This window comes from Nerophis lumbriciformis, linkage group LG25, assembly GCF_033978685.3.
Source record: "Nerophis lumbriciformis linkage group LG25, RoL_Nlum_v2.1, whole genome shotgun sequence".
In the NCBI taxonomy this organism is placed as follows: domain Eukaryota; kingdom Metazoa; phylum Chordata; class Actinopteri; order Syngnathiformes; family Syngnathidae; genus Nerophis; species Nerophis lumbriciformis.
The window spans coordinates 2894192-2918886 of record NC_084572.2 but is presented as its reverse complement, the minus strand read 5'-3'; the positions used below and the strand labels follow the sequence as shown (position 1 = coordinate 2918886).

The following is a 24695-nucleotide window of genomic DNA, read 5'->3' as shown; positions in this document are numbered from 1 at the left end:
ACAACATCAAGAGGCCTAGGTCTACCACATTAGACGGGAGACCCCAGGTGCAGGCTGTGTAAAGAAGCCCCAGAGAGGGTGCAGGACATCACAGCAGGGTGTAAGATGCTGGCAGGCAACGCATACATGGAGCACCATAACGAGGTAGCAGGCATAGTGTGCCAGAACATCTGTACCAAAAATGGACTGGTGGTCCCTGAATCAAGATGGCAGATACCATGTATTTGAGAACAACCAGGCCAAGATCCTGTGGGACTTCCTGGTCTAGACTTACAAAAAGGTGATGGCCAACCACCCTGACATTCTCGTGGTGGATAAACTTCAGAAGACAGCGGTGGTAACAGCAACATCTGTAAAAAGGAACATGAAAAGCTCAAGAAACACCAAGAACTGAAAGAAGAATTAGAGAAAGGTAACAGTTGTACCAGTAGTGATCAGGGCACTCGGTCAATAACCCCTTGACTGGGGGGAAGGTGGAAATGGATATATTTTTCTGGAGCTTTTGTTACATACACTCTTAGTAATTAGGGTACAATGTAAACTTGATTTGATGTATTTTTTATTATGATGATAAACATGCATGTTCATGCATCAGGTGTGTGCAGGACGAAGGCAACCAGCTGCTGCAGCGCTTGCAGGGCGGTCTTGGTGATGGGGTAGTAAGGTGGGAGCTTCTCTTGGGCGCTGGACAGATTCACAAAGTACCTACCAAAGGAACAAAATGGCTTGCACAAAACATTCTATCGTTCCGGTCTCACAGGTTGTCCCCTTGACCCGAGAGCGGTCCTGACCTGAACTCCTCTGTGACGTGGGCTCGAAGGTGCTGGGCCAGCTGGTGGCTGTGCTGCAGGAAGGTCAGCAGGAGGCGGCAGCGCTGGAACAAAAGGACACTCTGCAGAGGACTGAGGAAGGACTCCTGCAGGTCCGATAGAACCAAGACCACCTGACAGGCTTGGGAGGCAAGGAAGGACGACTGCAGAGAGACCACAAGGTGGCGACGTCATTAACGGAGCAGAACGCCCACACGGCAGAACAGTACCATGTGAGGGTGGTCCTGCAGGACTTGCAGGGTCCAGCTGACAGACAGGAAGTGTCCCCCACACCTGTTGGCCTGAGACACGTCACAGGTGTTGACATCCTGGATAAAGACACGTCATGTTGGGTCACAACTCACCTGGTGTCCCATCTGCATCATCTCAAAGAGAAGCCAGCAGGCAGCATCCAGGTAGTCGGACCTTTTGTCTTGGAACTGAAACCACATTTCAAGATGTTTGTTTGGCCTTCAAGTAAAATAAGAAGTTCTCTGACCTCCAGGTTGGTGGAAGATGTGTTATGGGGGTCACAAACCAAAGAGAGTAGCATCCTGGAGGCCAAGGCACCTCTGGAGAAAAGGGCATCTGGCTTAAAGGCACAGTAACATTTTTAAACAAACTTTGAATCACTTTTTGGTGGCGAGCGTGTCGAGTCTGGCAGCTTCAGTGTCCGTCTCTTGGAACATGATGGCCAGCGTTTGGATGATCAGAGTGCTCAGTCTGAGGACAGCGAGAGGATGCGTGCACTAACACACACACACACACACACACACACTCTCACACACACACACAGTAGTAAAGCTTACAGTAGCTGGTCAACCGTGTGAAGTCCATTCTGACGGCCATGTAGACATTCCTCCAGAGACTCAACCAGAAAGTCACACACCTCCCCACACTGACACACACATTATTCTCAGCTTTAACACTCTAGTTACAGTAATGAATTTCCATCACACACACAAGCGCACGTTATATACAGTATAAATATGTATATATACTGTGTGTGTGTGTATATATATATATATATATGTATATATATATATGTATATGTGTTCCGGTATATGTATGTATATATGTACAGTATATATATATATATATTAGAGATGCGCGGATAGGCAATTATTTCATCCGCAACCGCATCAGAAAGTCGTCAACCATCCGCCATCCACCCGATGTAACATTTGATCAGAACCGCACCCGCCCGCCATCCGCCCGTTGTTATATATCTAATATAGACGATGCAAGGCATTAGTGAGGTTATAAAGCTTTTGCCTGTTAAAGAAAGGAGACTGATCCAATGCAGTACAGACATTCGCGTGCCACGCTGTCACGACCCAGACGCACACCAGTGCGCAATCATATGGGAGCCGCGCTGAGCGCACCTCCAAGCGCGTCTCGCTGCCGGCGACGGCCGGGTATGGGCCCGACGCTCCAGCGCCATCCATTTTCAGGGCTAGTTGATTCGGCAGGTGGGTTGTTACACACTCCTTAGCGGGTTCCGACTTCCATGGCCACCGTCCTGCTGTCTATATCAACCAGGGTGAGCCCCACCCCTTTCGTGAGCGCACTGCGCGCGGAGTGACCCCTGTTACGCGCCCCCGGCAACAGGGGTGGCGGGCAGGTAAGCTGCGCGGGCGGAGCGCGCGGAGTGACCCCTGTTACGAGCCCCCGGCCACGGGGGTGGCGGGCAGGTAAGCTGCTTACCTGCTGCGCGTGACGCCGGCCGCGGCGAAGGCGGACGAGGCGGGGTGTCGGTGCGGTGGGCGCGGTGGTGACCCTGGACGTGCGTCGGGCCCTTCTCGCGGATCGCCTCAGCTACGGCTACCGGTGGGGCCCTCTCGGGGGAAGGGGCCTCGGTCCCGGACCCCGGCGAGGTGTCCATCTCTTTTTCTTTTTTTTTCTTCTGTTGTGGCATATGCAGCAGGTGCCTGCTCGTTTTTCGTATGTGTGTAACAACATTTAACTATGTATATATATTTCCCAATTGGTTTAACTGCCACCCGCCTGAATCTATTTAAAATCTAATTTTTTTTTATTTCAACCGCCCGAACCGCGGATAATCCGCGGACTCCGCGGTTGTGTCCGCAAACCGCGCATCTCTAATATATATATATATATATATATATATATATATATATATATATATATATATGTATATATATATATATATGTGTTCCGGTATATGTATGTATATATGTACAGTAAATATATATATATGTGTATATATATATATATATATATATATATATATATATATATATATTAGGGGTGTGGGGAAAAAAACGATTCGAATTCAAATCGCGATTCTCACGTTGTACGATTCAGTAGCGATTCTCATTTTTCAAAAATCGATTTTTTTTTTCTTTTTCTTTTTTTATTAATCAATCCAACAAAACAATACACAGCAATACCATAACAATGCAATCCAATTCCAAAACCAAACCCGACCCAGCAACACTCAGAACTGCAATAAACAGAGCAATTGAGAGGAGACACAAACACCACACAGAACAAACCAAAAGTAGTGAAACAAAAATGAATATTATCAACAACAGTATCAATATTAGTTACAATTTCAACATAGCAGTGATTAAAAATCCCTCATTGACATTATCATTAAACATTTATAAAAAAAAAAAAATGAATAGTGTCACAGTGGCTTACACTTGCATCGCATCTCATAAGCTTGACAACACACTGTGTCCAATATTTTCACAAAGATAAAATAAGTCATATTTTTGGTTCATTTAATAGTTAAAACATATTTACATTATTGCAATCAGTTGATGAAACATTGTCCTTTACAATTATAAAAGCTTTTTACAAAAATCGACTACTCTGCTTGCATGTCAGCAGACTGCGGTAGATCCTGCTGAAATCCTATGTATTCAATGAATAGAGAATCCTTTTGAATCGGGAAAAAAAATCATTTTTTAATCGAGAACCGCGTTGAATCGGGAAAAACAAATCGATTTATAATCGAATCGTGACTCCAAGAATCGATATTGAATCGAATCGTAGGACACCCAAAGATTCGCAGCCCTAATTATATATATATATATATGTGTGTGTGTGTGTGTGTGTGTGTGTGTGTGTGTGTGTGTGTGTGTGTGTGTGTGTGTGTGTGTGTGTGTGGGAAAAAAATCACAAGACTACTTCATCTCTACAGGCCTGTTTCATGAGGGGTTCCCTCAATCATCAGGAGATTTTAATAGAAGCATTCACATACCATGGTTTATATAGGGCACAGAGTGGGTAGGTACAGGCTGGCGTAGGGCCGTGGTGATTGGCTCATGTGTTACCTAGGAGGTGTTTCCGTCTGTGGCGGCATGCTGTTACAATTTCGCTGCGCTTGTTGAGGGATGACAGGTCTGGACGGTAAATAATAAACAGTTTCTCTTTCAAGCATAGGTTGCATCTTTTATTACCACTATTGTAAGGTGTGCTGGATGCAAGAATTTGCCATGTTATTGAATATTCAACATTATTGTCTTTGAGGTCCCAAATGTGTTTGCTGAGTTCTGTAGTATTTCGCAGGTTTTTGTTCCTGAAAGAAGCCTTGTGGTTGTTCCATCTGGTTTTGAATTCTCCCTCGGTTAATCCTACATATGTGTCGGATGTGTTAATGTCCTTGCGTATTACCTTAGATTGGTAGACAACTGATGTTTGTAAGCACCCCCCGTTGAGAGGGCAATCAGGTTTCTTTTGACAGTTACAGTCTTTGTTGGTTTTGGAGTCGCTCTGTCTGGGGGCCGACAGCTCATTTGCAATTGTTTTGTTGTGGTTTGAGATGATTTGTCGTATATTGTTCATGCAGCTGTAGCTCAATTACAGTTACAGTCTTTGTTGGTTTTGGAGTCGCTCTGTCTGGGGGCCGACGGCTCATTTGCAATTGTTTTGTTGTGGTTTGAGATGATTTGTCGTATATTGTTCATGCAGCTGTAGCTCAATTACAGCTGCATGAACAATATACGACAAATCATCTCAAACCACAACAAAACAATTGCAAATGACAGACAGAGCGACTCCAAAACCAACAAAGACTGTAACTGTCGAAAGAAACCTGATTGCCCTCTCAACGGGGGGTGCTTACAAACATCAGTTGTCTACCAATCTAAGGTAATACGCAAGGACATTAACACATATGTAGGATTAACCGAGGGAGAATTCAAAACCAGATGGAACAACCACAAGGCTTCTTTCAGGAACAAAAACCTGCGAAATACCACAGAACTCAGCAAACACATTTGGGACCTCAAAGACAATAATGTTGAATATTCAATAACATGGCAAATTCTTGCATCCAGCACACCTTACAATAGTGGTAATAAAAGATGCAACCTATGCTTGAAAGAGAAACTGTTTATTATTTACCGTCCAGACCTGTCATCCCTCAACAAGCGCAGCGAAATTGTAACAGCATGCCGCCATAGACGGAAACACCTCCTAGGTAACACATGAGCCAATCACCACGCCCCTAGGCCAGCCTGTACCCACCCACTCTGTGCCCTATATAAACCATGGTATGCGAATGCTCCCATTAAAATCTCCTGATGATTGAGGGTACCCCCCCTCATGAAACAGGCCTGTAGAGATGAAATAGTCTTGTGATTTTTTTCCCACACATACATATATTGTGCTCTACTACGGTATCGAGCACTATTTTTTGGATAACCTTATTAAGACATATACATATATATATATATATATATATATATATATATATACATACATATATATATATATATATATATATATATATATATATATATATATATACATACATATACAGTCGCGATCAAAAGTTGACATACACTTGTAAAGAACATAATGTCATGGCTGTCTTGAGTTTCCAATCATTTCTACAACTCTTATTTTTTTGTGATGTAGTGATTGGAGCACATACTTGTTGGTCTCAAAAAAATATTCATGAAGTTTGGTTCTTTTATGAATTTATTATGGCTCTACTGAAAATGTGACCAAATGTGTTGGGTCAAAAGTATACATACAGCAATGTTAATATTTGCTTACATGTCCCTTGGCAAGTTTACCTGCAATAAGGCGCTTTGGGTAGACATCCACAAGCTTCTGGCAAGCTTCTGGTTGAATTTTTGACCACTCCTCATGACAAAATTGGTGCAGTTTGGCTAAATGTGTTGGTTTTCTGACATGGACTTGTTTCTTCAGCATTGTCCACACGTTTAAGTCAGGACTTTGGGAAGGCCATTCTAAAACCTTCATTCTAGCCTGATTTAGCCATTCCTTTACCACTTTTGACGTGTGTTTGGGGGTCATTGTCCTGTTTGAACACCCAACTGCGCCCAAGACCCAACCTCCGGGCTGATGATTTTACGTTGTCCTGAAGAATTTGGAGGTAATCCTCCTTTTTCATTGTCCCATTTACTCTCGGGGGCGGTACCTCTGGATTGGCAGACCGGGGTGGTGGTTCCTCTCTTTAAGAAGGGGAACCGGAGGGTGTGTTCTAACTATCGTGGGATCACACTCCTCAGCCTTCCCGGTAAGGTCTATTCAGGTGTACTGGAGAGGAGGCTACGCCGGATAGTCGAACCTCGGATTCAGGAGGAACAGTGTGGTTTTCGTCCTGGTCGTGGAACTGCGGACCAGCTCTATACTCTCGGCAGGGTCCTTGAGGGTGCATGGGAGTTTGCCCAACCAGTCTACATGTGCTTTGTGGACTTGGAGAAGGCATTCGACCGTGTCCCTCGGGAAGTCCTGTGGGGAGTGCTCAGAGAGTATCGGGTAACGGACTGTCTTATTGTGGCAGTTCGCTCCCTGTATAATCAGTGTCAGAGCTTGGTCCGCATTGCCGGCAGTAAGTCGGACACGTTTCCAGTGAGGGTTGGACTCCGCCAAGGCTGCCCTTTGTCACCCATTCTGTTCATAACCTTTATGGACAGAATTCCTAGGCGCAGTCAGGGCGTTGAGGGTATCTGGTTTGGTGGCTGCAGGATTAGGTCTCTGCTATTTGCAGATGATGTGGTCCTGATGGCTTCCTCCGGCCAAGATCTTCAGCTCTCACTGGATCGGTTCGCAGCCGAGTGTGAAGCGACTGGGATGGGAATCAGCACCTCCAAGTCCGAGTCCATGGTTCTCTCCCGGAAAAGGGTGGAGTGCCATCTCCGGGTTGGGGAGGAGATCTTGCCCCAAGTGGAGGAGTTCAAGTACCTCGGAGTCTTGTTCACGAGTGGGGGAAGAGTGGATCGTGAGATCGACAGGCGGATCGGTGCGGCGTCTTCAGTAATGCGGACGCTGTATCGATCCGTTGTTGTGAAGAAGGAGCTGAGCCGGAAGGCAAAGCTCTCAATTTAGCGGTCGATCTACGTTCCCATCCTCACCTATGGTCATGAGCTTTGGGTCATGACCGAAAGGACAAGATCACGGGTACAAGCGGCCGAAATGAGTTTCCTCCGCCGGGTGGCGGGGCTCTCCCTTAGAGATAGGGTGAGAAGCTCTGTCATCCGGGGGGAGCTCAAAGTAAAGCCGCTGCTCCTCCACATCGAGAGGAGCCAGATGAGGTGGTTCGGGCATCTGGTCAGGATGCCACCCGAACGCCTCCCGGGGAAGGTGTTTCGGGCACGTCCGACCGGTAGGAGGCCACGGGGAAGACCCAGGACACGCTGGGAAGACTATGTCTCCCGGCTGGCCTGGGAACGCCTCGGGATCCCCCGGGAGGAGCTGGACGAAGTGGCTGGGGAGAGGGAAGTCTGGGCTTCCCTGCTTAGGCTGCTGCCCCCGCGACCCGACCTCGGATAAGCGGAAGTGGATGGATGGATGGACATTTACTCTCTGTAAAGCACCAGTTCCATTGGCAGCAAAACAGGCCCAGAGCATAATACTACCACCACCATGCTTGACAGAAGGTACGGTGTTCCTGGGATTAAAGGCCTCACCTTTTCTCCTCCAAACATATTGCTTGGTATAGTGGCCAAACAGCTCAAATTTTGTTTCATCTGACCACAGAAATTTCCTCCAGAAGGTCTTATCTTTGTCCATGTGATGTCAGATGAAACAAAAATTGAGCTGTTTGGCCACAATACCCAGCAATATGTTTGGAGGAGAAAAGCTGAGGCCTTTAATCCCAGGAACACTATTCCCACCGTCAATCATGGTGGTGGTAGTATAAATCATCAGCCCGGAAGTTGGGTCTTGGGCGCAGTTGGGTGTTCCAACAGGACAATGACCCCAAACACACGTCTAAAGTGGTAAAGGAATGGCTAACTCAGGCTAGAATTAAAGTTTTAGAATGGCCTTACCAAAGTCCTGTGTAGACAATGCTGAAGAAACAAGTCCATGACAGAAAACCAACAAATTTAGCTGAACTGCACCAATTTTGTCATGAGGAGTGGTCAAAAATTCAAGAGAAGCTTGTGGATGGCTACCAAAAGCGCCTTATTGCAGTGAAACTTGCCAAGGGACATTTAAGCAAATATTAACATTGCTGTATGTATACTTTTGACCCTCACATGTTCAGTAGAGCCATAATAAATTCATAAAAGAAGCAAACTTCATGAATGTTTTTTGTGACCAACAAGTATGTGCTCCAATCACTCTATCACAAAAAAATAAAGAGTTGTAGAATTTATTGGAAACTCAAGACAGCCATGACATGATGTTCTTTACAAGTGTACAGGTAAAAGCCAGTAAATTAGAATATTTTGAAAAACTTGATTTATTTCAGTAATTGCATTCAAAAGGTGTAACTTGTACATTATATTTATTCATTGCACACAGACTGATGCATTCAAATGTTTATTTCATTTAATTTTGATGATTTGAAGTGGCAACAAATGAAAATCCAAAATTCCGTGTGTCACAAAATTAGAATATTACTTAAGGCTAATACAAAAAAGGGATTTTTAGAAATGTTGGCCAACTGAAAAGTATGAAAATGAAAAATATGAGCATGTACAATACTCAATACTTGGTTGGAGCTCCTTTTGCCTCAATTACTGCGTTAATGCGGCGTGGCATGGAGTCGATGAGTTTCTGGCACTGCTCAGGTGTTATGAGAGCCCAGGTTGCTCTGATAGTGGCCTTCAACTCTTCTGCGTTTTTGGGTCTGGCATTCTGCATCTTCCTTTTCACAATACCCCACAGATTTTCTATGGGGCTATGGTCAGGGGAGTTGGCGGGCCAATTTAGAACAGAAATACCATGGTCCGTAAACCAGGCACGGGTAGATTTTGCGCTGTGTGCAGGCGCCAAGTCCTGTTGGAACTTGAAATCTCCATCTCCATAGAGCAGGTCAGCAGCAGGAAGCATGAAGTGCTCTAAAACTTGCTGGTAGACGGCTGCGTTGACCCTGGATCTCAGGAAACAGAGTGGACCGACACCAGCAGATGACATGGCACCCCAAACCATCACTGATGGTGGAAACTTTACACTAGACTTCAGGCAACGTGGATCCTGTGCCTCTCCTGTCTTCCTCCAGACTCTGGGACCTCGATTTCCAAAGGAAATGCAAAATTTGCATGGTTGGGTGATGGTTTGGGGTGCCATGTCATCTGCTGGTGTCGGTCCACTCTGTTTCCTGAGATCCAGGGTCAACGCAGCCGTCTACCAGCAAGTTTTAGAGCACTTCATGCTTCCTGCTGCTGACCTGCTCTATGGAGATGGAGATTTCAAGTTCCAACAGGACTTGGCGCCTGCACACAGCGCAAAATCTACCCGTGCCTGGTTTACGGACCATGGTATTTCTGTTCTAAATTGGCCCGCCAACTCCCCTGACCTTAGCCCCATAGAAAATCTGTGGGGTATTGTGAAAAGGAAGATGCAGAATGCCAGACCCAAAAACGCAGAAGAGTTGAAGGCCACTATCAGAGCAACCTGGGCTCTCATAACACCTGAGCAGTGCCAGAAACTCATCGACTCCATGCCACGCCGCATTAACGCAGTAATTGAGGCAAAAGGAGCTCCAACCAAGTATTGAGTATTGTACATGCTCATATTTTTCATTTTCATACTTTTCAGTTGGCCAACATTTCTAAAAATCCCTTTTTTGTATTAGCCTTAAGTAATATTCTAATTTTGTGACACACGGAATTTTGGATTTTCATTTGTTGCCACTTCAAATCATCAAAATTAAATGAAATAAACATTTGAATGCATCAGTCTGTGTGCAATGAATAAATATAATGTACAAGTTACACCTTTTGAATGCAATTACTGAAATAAATCAAGTTTTTCAAAATATTCTAATTTACTGGCTTTTACCTGTATGTACACTTTTGTAGCCCTTAGTCTAACCCTCCCTAAGTCTCAGCTTTAACGCTGTGCTTGAAATATTTCTTTCACGTTTTTAAAACGTCTCACCCTCCAGAAGATGTGACGTAGAGCGACGTGGTGACGGGCGGCCACGTTCAGTTCCTGCAGAAGCACATAGAAGCTCTCAACACTGCTTCCTTTCCGCAGCAGCTCCCTGCTCAGGTCGTCGTACAGGTGAGACGTGCGCTCCCAGCTTGACACACACACACACACACACACACATACTGGTTATTATTTGGAATGGGGACCAAGTTTTTGATCATGACTTGTGGGGACCACCCTTTCTACAGGTGGTGGAGGCATAAAAAAAATGGTGTAAAAATGTCCACTGCCCAGTTAGCTCATACACGTCTTTAAATCTCTGGATTGATGAAGTAATGTGCTGATCATTCTTACTGGGGACCCTGGGGGAAAAGAGTTAATATGGTTCATGGGGACCAAATTTAAATAATTTTGCATAATTTACACAAATTTGTATGTGACTACTAAGGATCATTTATAAAAATAAAAATAAAGTTCAAATTAAATTTGACATGATCCTCAGAATACAGCACTACTTCTTATAGGAAGTTTCACCACTTAAATGGACCAGCTACAGCCCGATAAGGGGGCTGCTGTGCAAATGTCTCACACTCAAACTAACCAGTAAACATGTTTTATGGGCCAAAGCTTAAAAATCACTTGGGCATCTTCAGAATGGATCTGACTATCATTTAAAAAGGTTTCCCTTTAGAGCAGTGGTCCCCGTGGATTGATTGGTACCCGGCCGCACAAGAAATTAAATAAAAATAAATAAATAAATGTTTTTATTTATTTTTTTATTTTTTTATTAAATCAACATAAAAAACACAAGTTACACTTACAATTAGTGCACTAACCCAAAAAAAACTCCCGCCCCCATTCACACTCATTCACACAAAAGGGCTGAGATAGGCTCCAGCAACCCCAAAAGGGACAAGCGGTAGAAAAGGGATGGATGGATGGGTTGTTTCTTTCTGTTATTTCTGGTTCCTACATTATATATCAATATAGATCAATACAGTCTGCAGGGATACAGTCCGTAAGCACACATGATTGTATTTTTTAATGACCAAAAAAAAAAAATATATATATATATATATCCATCCATTTTCTACCGCTTATTCCCTTTGGGGTCGCGGGGGGCGCTGGAGCCTATCTCAGCTACAATCGGGCGGAAGGCGGGGTACACCCTGGACAAGTCGCCACCTCATCGCAGGGCTATATATATATATATATATATATATTAGAGATGCGCGGATAGGCAATTTATTTCATCCGCAACCGCGTCAGAAAGTCGTCAACCATCCGCCATCCACCCGATGTAACGTTTGATCAGAACTGCACCCGCCCGCCATCCGCCCGATCTAATATAGATGATGCAAGGCATTAGTGAGCCTGCCAACTACTCCGGTTTTCCCGTAATTCGTACGGTTTTCATCAACCTATTCCGGGTTTTTCATTAATTAAAAAAAAAAAAAAGGGTGAAAACTACGCGAATTGCACCTTGTGCAGACAAGATTTTTCGATCGGACACGGAGGAATTAGCGATGTAAAAGACCACGTTGGGACAAAAAAACACAAGTCTAATGCCGTTGCTAGCGATACAAGTGGAAAACTTTCAACGTTTTTCGTCGCCCAAACAGATTCTTTGGATGTGATAAATGCCGAAGTTTTATTTACGGAGGCAATAATTGAGCATGGACTTCCAATCGCACTGGCTGATCACATGGGACAGTTAAATGTTTGTAATGCAACCTTTAAAAATCATTACGCGGTGATCGCGGTCCCAAAAATAAACTTTTCTTGCATGATAATGTCCAGAAAAACTCGCTTTATATTACTATAGAGTCCTTTTAACGAATGAGTTTGATGGTTTATCACAAACCTTAAATGAAAGAAGTCCGTTGTTCTCCTGCACCATGCATGCGCTTTGGCCTTGCTTCGTGTTTGGTGCGCAATCCTGTCGGCTGTATTTCACAGCACGTCTTTGACAACTTGAAGTGGCATAAAACATTTAAAACAAAGGGGTTATAGGAACAATCACTTTCAGTGTTTTATGCCACTTCAAGTTGTCAAAGACGGTATGCTGGTGCCCGACTGCCACAAGTGGAACAAACATTTGAAACAAAGGGGTTATAGGAACAATCACTTTCAGTGTTTTATGCCACTTCAAGTAAACTTATCATAAAGTTACCATATCATTTTTGCAGTATGATCAATCTGATAGAATACATTTGGATTTTAGCCACAAAAAGGTAATGACACCAATGTTATCTATTGGAATTGTTTAGTACTGTTATACTGTTAAAAGTGTTTATACTATTTATGCTTTCAAGTCCAAGTTGAAGAAATCTTGTTAAATGTTGACAGCATAACTACCAAAATACAGAAGTATGTCCTTAATATTTTTGCAGTGCTATTTCTGTTGAAAAGTTCAAATGATTACATTAGAGATGTGATGTGCCACTTTTCAAGTGTCTGATGGCTTCAATTAATTTTCATTGATTTTTCATATTTTGAATTCTTTTGAAAGGCTTACAAAAAAACTACATTTGAATTGTAATTCCATGCTATTGACAGGACTATTAATTTTAATGAAGTTAGCTTACCATGTTTACAGTATGATAATTGTGATAGAAATGTGAATTTTAGGCACAGAATATTTTTTACAATTGAACAAGGCAGTAGATTATACAAGCTTGGACAGAAAGTTAATGACACCAATTTTTTTTTAATGGAATTGTTTAGTACTGTTTTACCATTTGTTTACTGTAAAAAGTGTTTATACTTTCAATTAACAAATTGAAGTCTTGTGAAAGGTTGACAGGATAACTGGCATTAACTGTCAAAATCATTTCAAACTATTGAAGTTAGCTTACAGAATAAACATGTCAATCAACCCATATGATTTTTGCTGTAATATTTTTGTTTTGAAAAGTCACTGTGACTGATAGAAAAGTGATGGTTTTAGCAACATTTTAACCTGTCTGAATGCAATCAATCATTTTGCGTCGGGGGGCGAAGCCCTGAACCCTCCACCAGGACTTTGTCCTGGACCTACCGGGGCCTGTGGCCCCTTGGACCCTGGCTACTAGGTTTTTCTGATTTCAAAAGTTGGCAGGTATGATACCATGATGACATTAGCTGGCTGTCTTGTCCATGCCAGACCACCGGGGGGCACTGTAACTATAATAAAAAGTGAGTGTAGAAGTAGTTTAGCAAACAAAGTGTGGTTACCTGATGGTTGGGGGTCGTAACTGCTGGGAGGAGTCAGATGAAGGTCTGTGAAGTTCCTCAAAGGCCAGGGTGGACCTCTAAACACACACACACACACTTTAGCCGGGGTGCAAAGATGCAGTGAGTGATGTTCCTCCTCACTATAATGAAAGTGTTCCAGCAGCTGTGAAGGTGGAGGTAAAGTTTGGACGTGCGTGAGATGGCGTAGAGATGGAGCTCCGCCTCCTCCTCCTCCTCCTCCTCCTCCTTCCACCTACTGCTCGTGGTCACATGGTCGCCTGTCCGTAAGCGAGAGAGAACCTTCCCAAACTTCTTCACCACCTGAATAAGCACAGAAAGCATATTTTTAACCTTCACACACACACACACACACACACACACACACACACACACACACACACACACACACACACACCTGGCAGGACTAAAGCATATACCGACCTGGTCCAACTTCTGCCGCCGACGGGGGGTCTTGGACGGGTCTGTGTCCGCTTCACTCGGTTTCCTGGTCCCCAAAAGAACTTTTGTCACACTCATCGCTTAAAATAAGTCACGTGACAAAAGTGAGACATCTATGACACTCTCAAGCTTGAACTTTGACCTTCCTCTTTACCTCGGTTTTATTGAGTGTTCCATGTCAACACAGTCTCTAACGTGTGTGTGTGTGTGTTCTTGTATTGCTACCCTTCTTGAGACGTCAACAAGGAAAAGTAGCTTCCATATGAGGAGGTGTGAAGAAGTGATGACATAAATCATGGTCCCAATAACATTGCATCTAATAGAGAATGTCTCATTTGCACCCCCTGGTGGTGAAATATATATAAAAATTAGTGTGGTCCCATATGAAATGAGTGTGGTCAACATATGAAATAACAAGTGTGTGCAAAAATTTGAAGTACTCCCCCTTTGGTCAACATATGTAATAACAATCCTCAATCCCACCAACACGTCTTCCTATGAGGAAGCAGTGCCTGGGGAATCTGTGGTGGGCTCTCCTATTTCTGGGGCTGAGGTTGCCGAGGTAGTTAAAAAGCTCCTCGGTGGCAAGGCCCCGGGGGTGGATGAGATCCGCCCGGAGTTCCTTAAGGCTCTGGATGCTGTGGGGCTGTCTTGGTTGACAAGACTCTGCAGCATCGCGTGGACATCGGGGGCGGTACCTCTGGATTGGCAGACCGGGGTGGTGGTTCCTCTCTTTAAGAAGGGGAACCGGATGGTGTGTTCTAACTATCGTGGGATCACACTCCTCAGCCTTCCCGGTAAGGTCTATTCAGGTGTACTGGAGAGGAGGCTACGCCGGATAGTCGAACCTCGGATTCAGGAGGAACAGTGTGGTTTTCGTCCTGGTCGTGGAACTGTGGACCAGCTCTATACTCTCGGCAGGGTCCTTGAGGGTGCATGGGAGTTTGCCCAACCAGTCTACATGTGTTTTGTGGACTTGGAGAAGGCATTCGACCGTGTCCCTCGGGAAGTCCTGTGGGGAGTGCTCAGAGAGTATGGGGTAACGGACTGTCTTATTGTGGCAGTCCACTCCCTGTATGATCAGTGTCAGAGCTTGGTCCGCATTGCCGGCAGTAAGTCGGACACGTTTCCAGTGAGGGTTGGACTCCGCCAAGGCTGCCCTTTGTCACCGATTCTGTTCATAACCTTTATGGACAGAATTTCTAGGCGCAGTCAAGGCGTTGAGGGGATCTGGTTTGGTGGCTGCAGGATTAGGTCTCTGCTATTTGCAGATGATGTGGTCCTGATGGCTTCCTCTGGCCAAGATCTTCAGCTGTTGCTGGATCGGTTCGCAGCCGAGTGTGAAGCGACTGGGATGGGAATCAGCACCTCCAAGTCTGAGTCCATGGTTCTCTCCCGGAAAAGGGTGGAGTGCCATCTCCGGGTTGGGGAGGAGATCTTTCCCCAAGTGGAGGAGTTCAAGTACCTCGGAGTCTTGTTCACGAGTGGGGGAAGAGTGGATCGTGAGATCGACAGGCGGATCGGTGCGGCGTCTTCAGTAATGCGGACGCTGTATCGATCCGTTGTGGTGAAGAAGGAGCTGAGCCGGAAGGCAAAGCTCTCGATTTACCGGTCGATCTACGTTCCCATCCTCACCTATGGTCATGAGCTTTGGGTCATGACCGAAAGGACAAGATCACGGGTACAAGCGGCCGAAATGAGTTTCCTCCGCCGAGTGGCGGGGCTCTCCCTTAGAGATAGGGTGAGAAGCTCTGTCATCCGGGGGGAGCTCAAAGTAAAGCCGCTGCTCCTCCACATCGAGAGGAGCCAGATGAGGTGGTTCGGGCATCTGGTCAGGATGCCACCCGAACGCCTCCCTAGGAAGGTGTTTCGGGCACGTCCGACCGGTAGGAGGCCACGGGGAAAACCCAGGACACGCTGGGAAGACTATGTCTCCCGGCTGGCCTGGGAACGCCTCGGGATCCCCCGGGAGGAGCTGGACGAAGTGGCTGGGGAGAGGGAAGTCTGGGCTTCCCTGCTTAAGCTGCTGCCCCCGCGACCCGACCTCGGATAAGCGGAAGAAGATGGATGGATGGATGGATTAGTGGACCAGCAGCACACACATAAAGTGCACATCATGCACTTTTTGAGTTATTGAACAAGACCGCCCTCCTGTGGTCACTTTGAGTAAGTACAAGATGATGTGATTACAGACTGCATTGTTCTATATTGTTGGAACCAGAATATAAATAACAGAAATAAATAACCCTTTTGTGTGAATGGGGGAGGGAGTTTTTTTTTTATGTTGATTTAATAAAATTAAAAAAAAGGTAAGCATTTTTGGGCGGTCTCAAGATAGTAACAAATACAAGAATGTGTGTGTGTGTGTGTGTGTGTGTTACGCACAGCTGTACAGGAGAGGATGCAGGTAGAAGCCCCGCCCCCTGTCGTCTGAGCCAATGAGGATCCTTGGCGGCAGTTTTCTGGAGCACGTAAGTTATTCTTATATGTTGACTCTGCGCACTGCTGTTCCCGCGCAGGAAGTCCGGCAGGTCGTTGATCTAATTGGTGCAGGAGGCGGAGCCTGAGCATGTGACGTCACCGACGACCAGCTCGCTTTTGCGTGTTTTTTAAGCTCAATTTGTCACTCACCAGTCGGATGTCGCGCACGCTCCCGAAGCCGACGGCGCTCGCGAGCGTGCGCGGCCTGTACTCCGCCACGTACACGCGCTCGTCGCTCAGCACCGCGTGCATGTAGACCTTGTTGCGCGCGGGCGAGACCACCACGCACGGCTCGTAGGCGCGGATCCGCGCGTACACGCCCGGCTCCAAGTTCCGCTGCAGGAACGAGTCCAGTTTGACGTTGCGGCGGGACAGGAGCGTCATGACGTCACTGGAAGGTCACTTTGTGGGGTCCCCCCCCACCCCCTCTCACCTGCGAGCACGGCGATGAGGCGTCACAGAGGTGATGCGCACCTGTCAGAGATGATGAAGATCTGTCTCTGTGATTGGTCCGTGCACTATTAGGGGCGGGCCCTGATTGGCCAGAAGAAAAAGTCTTTCATTATTGATGACGTGTCACTTGACACTCCAACAAAGCTCATGTGGATGCAACTAAATACTTTTACTTTCTATACGTTCACTAGAGATGCGCGGTTTGCGGGCACAACCGCGGATCGGGCGGATGAAATTAAAAAAAATAAGATTTTATCCGCGCGCGGGTCGGGTCGGGCGGATTAATTAGATTTTTTTTTTTTTTTTTTTTTTTTTGCGGGTGGCAGTTAAACCAATTGGTAAATATATATACATAGTTAAATGTTGTTACCCACATACGAAAAACGAGCAGGCACCTGCTGCATATGCCACAACAGAAGAAAAAAAAAGAAAAGAGATGGACACTTTTACGGAGCGGAGAAGGGACGCCTCGCCGGGGTCCGAGACCGAGGCCCCTTCCCCCGAGAGGGCCCCACCGGGAGCCGTAGCTGAGGCGATCCGCGAGAAGGGCCCGACGCACGTCCAGGGTCACCACCGCGCCCACCGCACCGACACCCCGCCTCGTCCGCCTTCGCCGCGGCCGGCGTCACGCGCAGCAGGTAAGCAGCTTACCTGCCCGCCACCCCTGTTGCCGGGGGCGCGTAACAGGGGTCACTCCGCGCGCAGTGCGCTCACGAAAGGGGTGGGGCTCACCCTGGTTGATATAGACAGCAGGACGGTGGCCATGGAAGTCGGAACCCGCTAAGGAGTGTGTAACAACCCACCTGCCGAATCAACTAGCCCTGAAAATGGATGGCGCTGGAGCGTCGGGCCCATATACCCGGCCGTCGCCGGCAGCGAGACGCGCTTGGAGGTGCGCTCAGCGCGGCTCCCATATGATTGCGCACTGGTGTGCGTCTGGGTCGTGACAGCGTGGCATGCGAAAGTCTGTGCTGCATTGGATCAGTCTCCTTTCTTTAACAGGCAAAAGCTTTATAACCTCACTAATGCCTTGCATCGTCTATTAAAGTTAAAGTTAAAGTACCAATGATTGTCACACACACACTAGGTGTGGCGAAATTATTCTCTGCATTTGACCCATCACCCTTGATCACCCCCTGGGAGGTGAGGGGAGCAGTGGGCAGCAGCGGTGGCTGCGCCCGGGAATCATTTTTGGTGATTTATATATATTATTATCTATATTATCTATATTAGATGTATAACAACGGGCGGGTGCAGGCGGATGGCGGGCGGATGCAGTTCTGATCAAATGTTAGATCGGGTGGATTGCGGATGGTTGACGACTTTCTGATGCGGTTGCGGATGAAATAATTGCCTATCCGCGCATCTCTAGTGCGTTTCATTAAAAAATTGCACTAGAGCGCAATTTTGAGATTTGGGGTTAGGTTTTTTTATTAGATCGCAATTTTTGCCAGTCCTGATGTGTGTGTTCAGTTTGGTGAGTTTTGAAGCATGTTAAAAGGGTGAAAATACAGCTCAAAGAGGCAAAATTGACTGTTTTTAGTACTTTTTTGTCTTGAAGGGGGAATTGCCAACTTCCTGTTGATTTTTGCCCGAGAATGTACCATTAATGAAATGTAGGTCTAAGTCACACCTACATAGAGGTTTTTGTTTCATGTCTCTCTGACCTTCCTAGTGGGAGTTACAGCCAGTCTAGTTTTTTTTTCCCTAGGGGGCGCTAGAGCGCAATTTTGATTTTTGCGGTTCGGTTTTTTTATTAAAAGACAATTTTCGCAGGTCCTGATGTGTGGGTCAAATATGGTGAGTTTTGAAGCATGTTAAGTGGGTCAAATTAGTGCTCAAAGAGGCGGTGGAATAATAATAATAATAAAGAATTAAAGCTGCAAGCAGCGTTGTTCGGGCTCGCGTATTTGGCAGGTGCTAGTCCTAAGTGTCCCAATACTTTTGTCTACTTTTAGTCTGAAGTGTCCCAAGACTTTTGTCTAGTGTACCTACCTTGTCTGCATTGTGTGGGCACGTTGGTGCTTCCTGCTTTTGAGTAGCCATGTTATAAAGCAGCGCAGCAGCATCAGCGCAGCGGGTCTTTGAAGGGTCATAAAATCAAAACCGGAGCAGTTAGAAAAAAAAGTGCTTCTGTCGTTGTAATCACAAGGGTTCAATCTCTCTCCTGTGTTAGTTTGAAGGCGAAACGACAAACGCGCTCAGAGGAGTTCGTTTTTGAAGGAAGGTGACCGGTTTTTACAAAAATTTTGTTTTGAAGGGGGAATAGCAAACTTCCTGTTGATTTTTGCTGGGGGTTGTCAATTTATGAAATGTTGGTCTAAGTGAGACCTACATAGAGGTTTTTGTTTCATGTCTCTCCGACCTTCCCAGTGGGAGTTACAGGCAGTTTTGTCATTTTTTTTCTTCCGAGGAGCAGTTTTTTCTGCGTTTTATTCAAAAATTGCGCTAGAGCGCAATTTTGAGATTTGGGGTTAGGTTCTTTCATTAGATCACAGTTGTAGCCAGTCCTGATGTGTGTGTTCAGTTCGGTGAGTTTTGAAGCATGTTAAGGGGGTCAAATTACAGCTCAAAGAGGCAAAAGTGACTGTTTTTAGTACATTTTTGTCTTGAAGGGGGAATTGCCAACTTCCTGTTGATTTTTGCCCGAGGAAATTAATTAATGAAAAGTAGGGCTAAGTGAGCCCTACATAGAGGTTTTTGTTTCATGTCGTACTGGGAGTTATGAGCAGTTTTCTTTCTAGGGGGCGCTAGAGCGCAATTTTGAGTTTTGGGGTTCGGTTTTTTTTATTAAAAGACGATTTTCGCAGGTCCTGATGTGTGGGTCAAATATGGTGAGTTTTGAAGCATGTTAAGTGGGTCAAATTAGTGCTCAAAGAGGCGGCGGAAGAATAATAAAACCTTAGAAAAACAATAGGTCCTTATGTCCCATTGCAAAAGGACTCCCGTTGGGATTCCTTTTACAATGGGCCATGCGGGCCCTAATAATAGTAATTAATGAAAATGTTAGTGGACCAGCAGCACACAATCATGTGCACATAATGCACTTATTGAACAAGTGAGCAGTCTGCCGCCCTCCTGTGGTCACTTTGAGTAAGTACACGATGATGTATTCCTTGCAGACTGCATTGTTCTATATTGCTGGAACCAGAATATAAATAACAGAAATAAATAACCCTTTTGTGTGAATGGGGGAGGGAGTTTTATTTTTTTAATGTTGATTTAATAAAATATAAAAAGAGGTAGGCATTTTTCGTCAGTCTCAAGAAGGTAACAAATACACGAATGTGTGTGTGTGTGTGTGTGTGTGTTACGTACATTTGTACAGGAGTGGATGCAGGAAGAAGCCCCGCCCCCTGTCGTCTGAGCCAATGAGGATCCTTGGCGGCAGTTTTCTGGAGCACGTAAGTTATTCTTATATGTTGACTCTGCGCACTGCTGTTCCCGCGCAGGAAGTCCGGCAGGTCGTTGATCTAATTGGTGCAGGAGGCGGGGCCTGAGCATGTGACGTCACCGACGACCAGCTCGCTTTTGTGTGTTTTTTTAAGCTCAATTTGTCACTCACCAGTCGGATGTCGCGCACGCTCCCGAAGCCGACGGCGCTCGCGAGCGTGCGCGGCCTGTACTCCGCCACGTACACGCGCTCGTCGCTCAGCACCGCGTGCATGTAGACCTTGTTGCGCGCGGGCGAGACCACCACGCACGGCTCGTAGGCGCGGATCCGCGCGTACACGTCCGGCTCCAAGTTCCGCTGCAGGAACGAGTCCAGTTTGACGTTGCGGCGGGACAGGAGCGTCATGACGTCACTGGGAAGGTCACTTTGTGGGCCCCTCTCACCTGCGAGCACGGCGATGAGGCGTCACAGAGGTGATGCGCACCTGTCAGAGATGATGAAGATCTGTCTCTGTGATTGGTCCGTGCACTATTAGGGGCGGGCCCTGATTGGCCAGAAGAAAAAGTCTTTCATTATTGATGACGTGTCACTTGACACTCCAACAAAGCTCATGTGGATGCAACTAAATACTTTTACTTTCTATACGTTCACTAGAGATGCGCGGTTTGCGGGCACAACCGCGGATTATCCGCGGATCGGGCGGATGAAATTAAAAAAAATAAGATTTTATCCGCGCGCGGGTCGGGTCGGGCGGATTAATTAAATTTTTTTTTTTTTTTTTTTTTTTTTTTTGCGGGTGGCAGTTAAACCAATTGGTAAATATATATACATAGTTAAATGTTGTTACCCACATACGAAAAACGAGCAGGCACCTGGAGCATATGCCACAACAGAAGAAAAAAAAAAGAAAAGAGATGGACACTTTTACGGAGCGGAGAAGGGACGCCTCGCCGGGGTCCGGGACCGAGGCCCCTTCCCCCGAGAGGGCCCCACCGGGAGCCGTAGCTGAGGCGATCCGCGAGAAGGGCCCGACGCACGTCCAGGGTCACCACCGCGCCCACCGCACCGACACCCCGCCTCGTCCGCCTTCGCCGCGGCCGGCGTCACGCGCAGCAGGTAAGCAGCTTACCTGCCCGCCAACCCCCGTGGCCGGGGGCTCGTAACATGGGTCACTCCGCGCGCTCCGCCCGCGCAGCTTACCTGCCCGCCACCCCTATTGCCGGGGGCGCGTAACAGGGGTCACTCCGCGCGCAGTGCGCTCACGAAAGGGGTGGGGCTCACCCTGGTTTATATAGAGAGCAGGACGGTGGCCATGGAAGTCGGAACCCGCTAAGGAGTGTGTAACAACCCACCTGCCGAATCAACTAGCCCTGAAAATGGATGGCGCTGGAGCGTGGGCCCATACCCGGCCGTCGCCGGCAGCGAGACGCGCTTGGAGGTGCGCTCAGCGCGGCTCCCATATGATTGCGCACTGGTGTGCGTCTGGGTCGTGACAGCGTGGCACGCGAAAGTCTGTGCTGCATTGGATCAGTCTCCTTTCTTTAACAGGCAAAAGCTTTATAACCTCACCATACCTGCCAACTTTTGAAATCAGAAAAACCTAGTAGCCAGGGTCCAAGGGCCGCAGGCCCCGGTAGGTCCAGGACAAAGTCCTGGTGGAGGGTTCAGGGCTTCGCCCCCCGACGCAAAATGATTATTAGCATTCAGACAGGTTAAAATGTTGCTAAAACCATCACTTTTCTATCAGTCACAGTGACTTTTCAAAACAAAAATATTACAGCAAAAATCATATGGGTTGATTGACATGTTTATTCTGTAAGCTAACTTCAATAGTTTGAAATTATTTTGACAGTTAATGCCAGTTATCCTGTCAACCTTTCACAAGACTTCAATTTGTTAATTGAAAGTATAAACAGTATAAACACTTTTTACAGTAAATGGTAAAACAGTACTAAACAATTCCATAAAAAAAAAAAATTGGTGTCATTATTAACTTTCTGTCCAAGCTTGTATAATCTACTGCCTTGTTCAATTGTAAAAAAATATTCTGTGCCTAAAATTCACATTTCTATCACAATTATCATACTGTAAACATGGTAAGCTAACTTCATTAAAATTAATAGTCCTGTCAATAGCATGGAATTACAATTCAAATGTAGTTTTTTTGTAAGCCTTTCAAAAGAATTCAAAATATGAAAAATTCATGAAAATTAATTGAAGCCATCAGACACTTGAAAAGTGGCACATCACATCTCTAATGTAATCATTTGAACTTTTCAACAGAAATAGCACTGCAAAAATATTAAGGACATACTTCTGTATTTTGGTAGTTATGCTGTCAACATTTAACAAGATTTCTTCAACTTGGACTTGAAAGCATAAATAGTATAAACACTTTTAACAGTATGTCGTGCTGTGAAATACAGCCGACAGGATTGCGCACCAAACACGAAGCAAGGCCAAAGCGCATGCAGGTGCAGGAGAAGAAAGGACTTCTTTCATTTAAGGTTTGTGATAAACCATCAAACTCATTCGTTAAAAGGACTCTATAGTAATATAAAGCAAATTTTTCTGGACATTATCATGCAAGAAAAATTTATTTTTGGGACCGCGATGACCGCGTAATGATTTTTAAAGGTTGCATTACAAACATTTAACTGTCCCATGTGATCAGCCAGTGCGATTGGAAGTCCATGCTCAATTATTGCCTCCGTAAATAAAACTTCGGCATTCATCACATCCAAATAATCTGTTTGGGCGACGAAAAACGTTGAAAGTTTTCCACTTGTATCGCTAGCAACGGCATTAGACTTGTGTTTTTTTGTCCCAACGTGGTCTTTTACATCGCTAATTCCTCCGTGTCCGATCGAAAAATCTTGTCTGCACAAGGTGCAATTCGCGTAGTTTTCACCCTTTTTTTTTTTTTAATTAATGAAAAACCGTATTTTTTATCACTGCAGCGCACAGGTTGATGAAAACCGTACGAATTACGGGAAAACCGGAGTAGTTGGCAGGTGCCTCACTAATGCCTTGCATCGTCTATATTAGATATAACGGGCGGGTGCGGGCGGATGGCGGGCGGGTGCAGTTCTGATCAAACGTTACATCGGGTGGGTGGCGGATGGTTGACGACTTTCTGATGCGGTTGCGGATGAAATATTTGCCTATCCGCGCATCTCTAACGTTCACACAATTAGTGTTTATTGACATATAAACACAACCATTTCATCAATTTTAAGTATCATTGTATCTGGCCCGCAAACACCAGGGAATGATATGTGTCAATATTGATATTGTCTCACTAAATGTAATAGATTTTTTTTTCATTTTGACAGAAAAAATATATGTACTGCTTGAAATTGCATACCTTTTCAACTTTAATAGTGTCCAATATTGCAACAAATATTACAGTATATCATACTTGCCAACCCTCCCGGATTTTCCAGGAGACTCCCGAAATTCAGCGCCTCTCCCGAACACCTCCCGGGACAAATTTTCTCCCGAAAATATCCCGAAATTCAGGCGGAGCTGGAAGCCACGCCCCCCTCCAGCTCCATGCGGACCTGAGTGACGTCAGGTGCGCAACACCGCGTAAATCGTTGGCCAACCAAAAAGTAACCCCAGTACGCTATAGCCAACATTCACCAGGAGATGGCAACAGACAAACATAGATCACTCTATTACATTCCTCCCCTTTTAGAAATGTATAGAAGTTACTCAAAATAAATAAACAACCCAACCAAAAAATGCAGCAGCTCAATTAAAAAACTGTACTTAAGCCACATTCTTTTCTCTTTTTTTTTTAGTACTGAACTCTTAACCCTCATTTGTAAAAAAAAATAACATGCTTATTATACAAACAGTATTTGTACACCTTTAACACAGATTTTTATACCGTCTTCAGAGATTCAGTTTTTTTGGTGGTACTAGAAACCTTTCTGGGTACCTGCGAAAGGGTGTTCAGCATGGTTAGAAAAATAGTGACAGAATAGAACAAGGATGGACAATTCAACCCTTAACTCAACAATGAGTAGATGAGTGTTATGTGTGTGTATACGTGTAAATAAATGAACACTGAAATTCAAGTATTTCTTTTATTTATATATATATATATTTTTATATATATATATTATATATTTATATATATATATATTATATATATATATATATATATATATATATATATATATATATATATATATATATATGTATGTGTGGGAAAAAATCACAAGACTATTTCATCTCTACAGGCCTGTTTCATAAGGGGGGTTCCCTCAATTATCAGGAGATTTTAATGGGAGCATTCACATACCATGGTTTATATAGGGCACAGAGTGGGTGGGTACAGGCTGGCGTAGGGGCGTGGTGATTGGCTCATGTGTTACCTAGGAGGTGTTTCCGTCTGTGGCGGCATGCTGTTACAATTTCGCTGCGCTTGTTGAGGGATGACAGGTCTGGATGGTAAATAATAAACAGTTTCTCTTTCAAGCATAGGTTGCATCTTTTATTACCACTATTGTAAGGTGTGCTGGATGCAAGAATTTGCCATGTTA

The 24695-nt window shown here is 45.3% G+C and overlaps 1 protein-coding gene across 1 annotated transcript in view; it reads right to left on the bottom strand.

The window, feature by feature from the left end:
- Positions 1 to 280: 280 nt before the first annotated feature.
- Positions 281 to 24695, bottom strand: part of lg25h12orf56 (linkage group 25 C12orf56 homolog) — a 39649-nt gene continuing 15234 nt past the window's right edge. The window contains exons 2-16 of the mRNA XM_061984669.2: positions 20314 to 20686; positions 20075 to 20221; positions 16446 to 16631; positions 16200 to 16354; positions 13797 to 13860; positions 13497 to 13676; positions 13356 to 13432; positions 10146 to 10290; positions 1619 to 1707; positions 1443 to 1532; positions 1309 to 1381; positions 1175 to 1249; positions 1040 to 1111; positions 792 to 973; positions 281 to 705 (exon numbers count right to left, since the gene is read on the bottom strand). Coding sequence (XP_061840653.1) covers positions 585 to 705; positions 792 to 973; positions 1040 to 1111; positions 1175 to 1249; positions 1309 to 1381; positions 1443 to 1532; positions 1619 to 1707; positions 10146 to 10290; positions 13356 to 13432; positions 13497 to 13676; positions 13797 to 13860; positions 16200 to 16354; positions 16446 to 16631; positions 20075 to 20221; positions 20314 to 20547 — 1890 coding nt within the window. The 5' untranslated portion in view covers positions 20548 to 20686 and the 3' untranslated portion in view covers positions 281 to 584. The remainder of the gene's footprint in view (positions 706 to 791; positions 974 to 1039; positions 1112 to 1174; positions 1250 to 1308; positions 1382 to 1442; positions 1533 to 1618; positions 1708 to 10145; positions 10291 to 13355; positions 13433 to 13496; positions 13677 to 13796; positions 13861 to 16199; positions 16355 to 16445; positions 16632 to 20074; positions 20222 to 20313; positions 20687 to 24695) is intronic.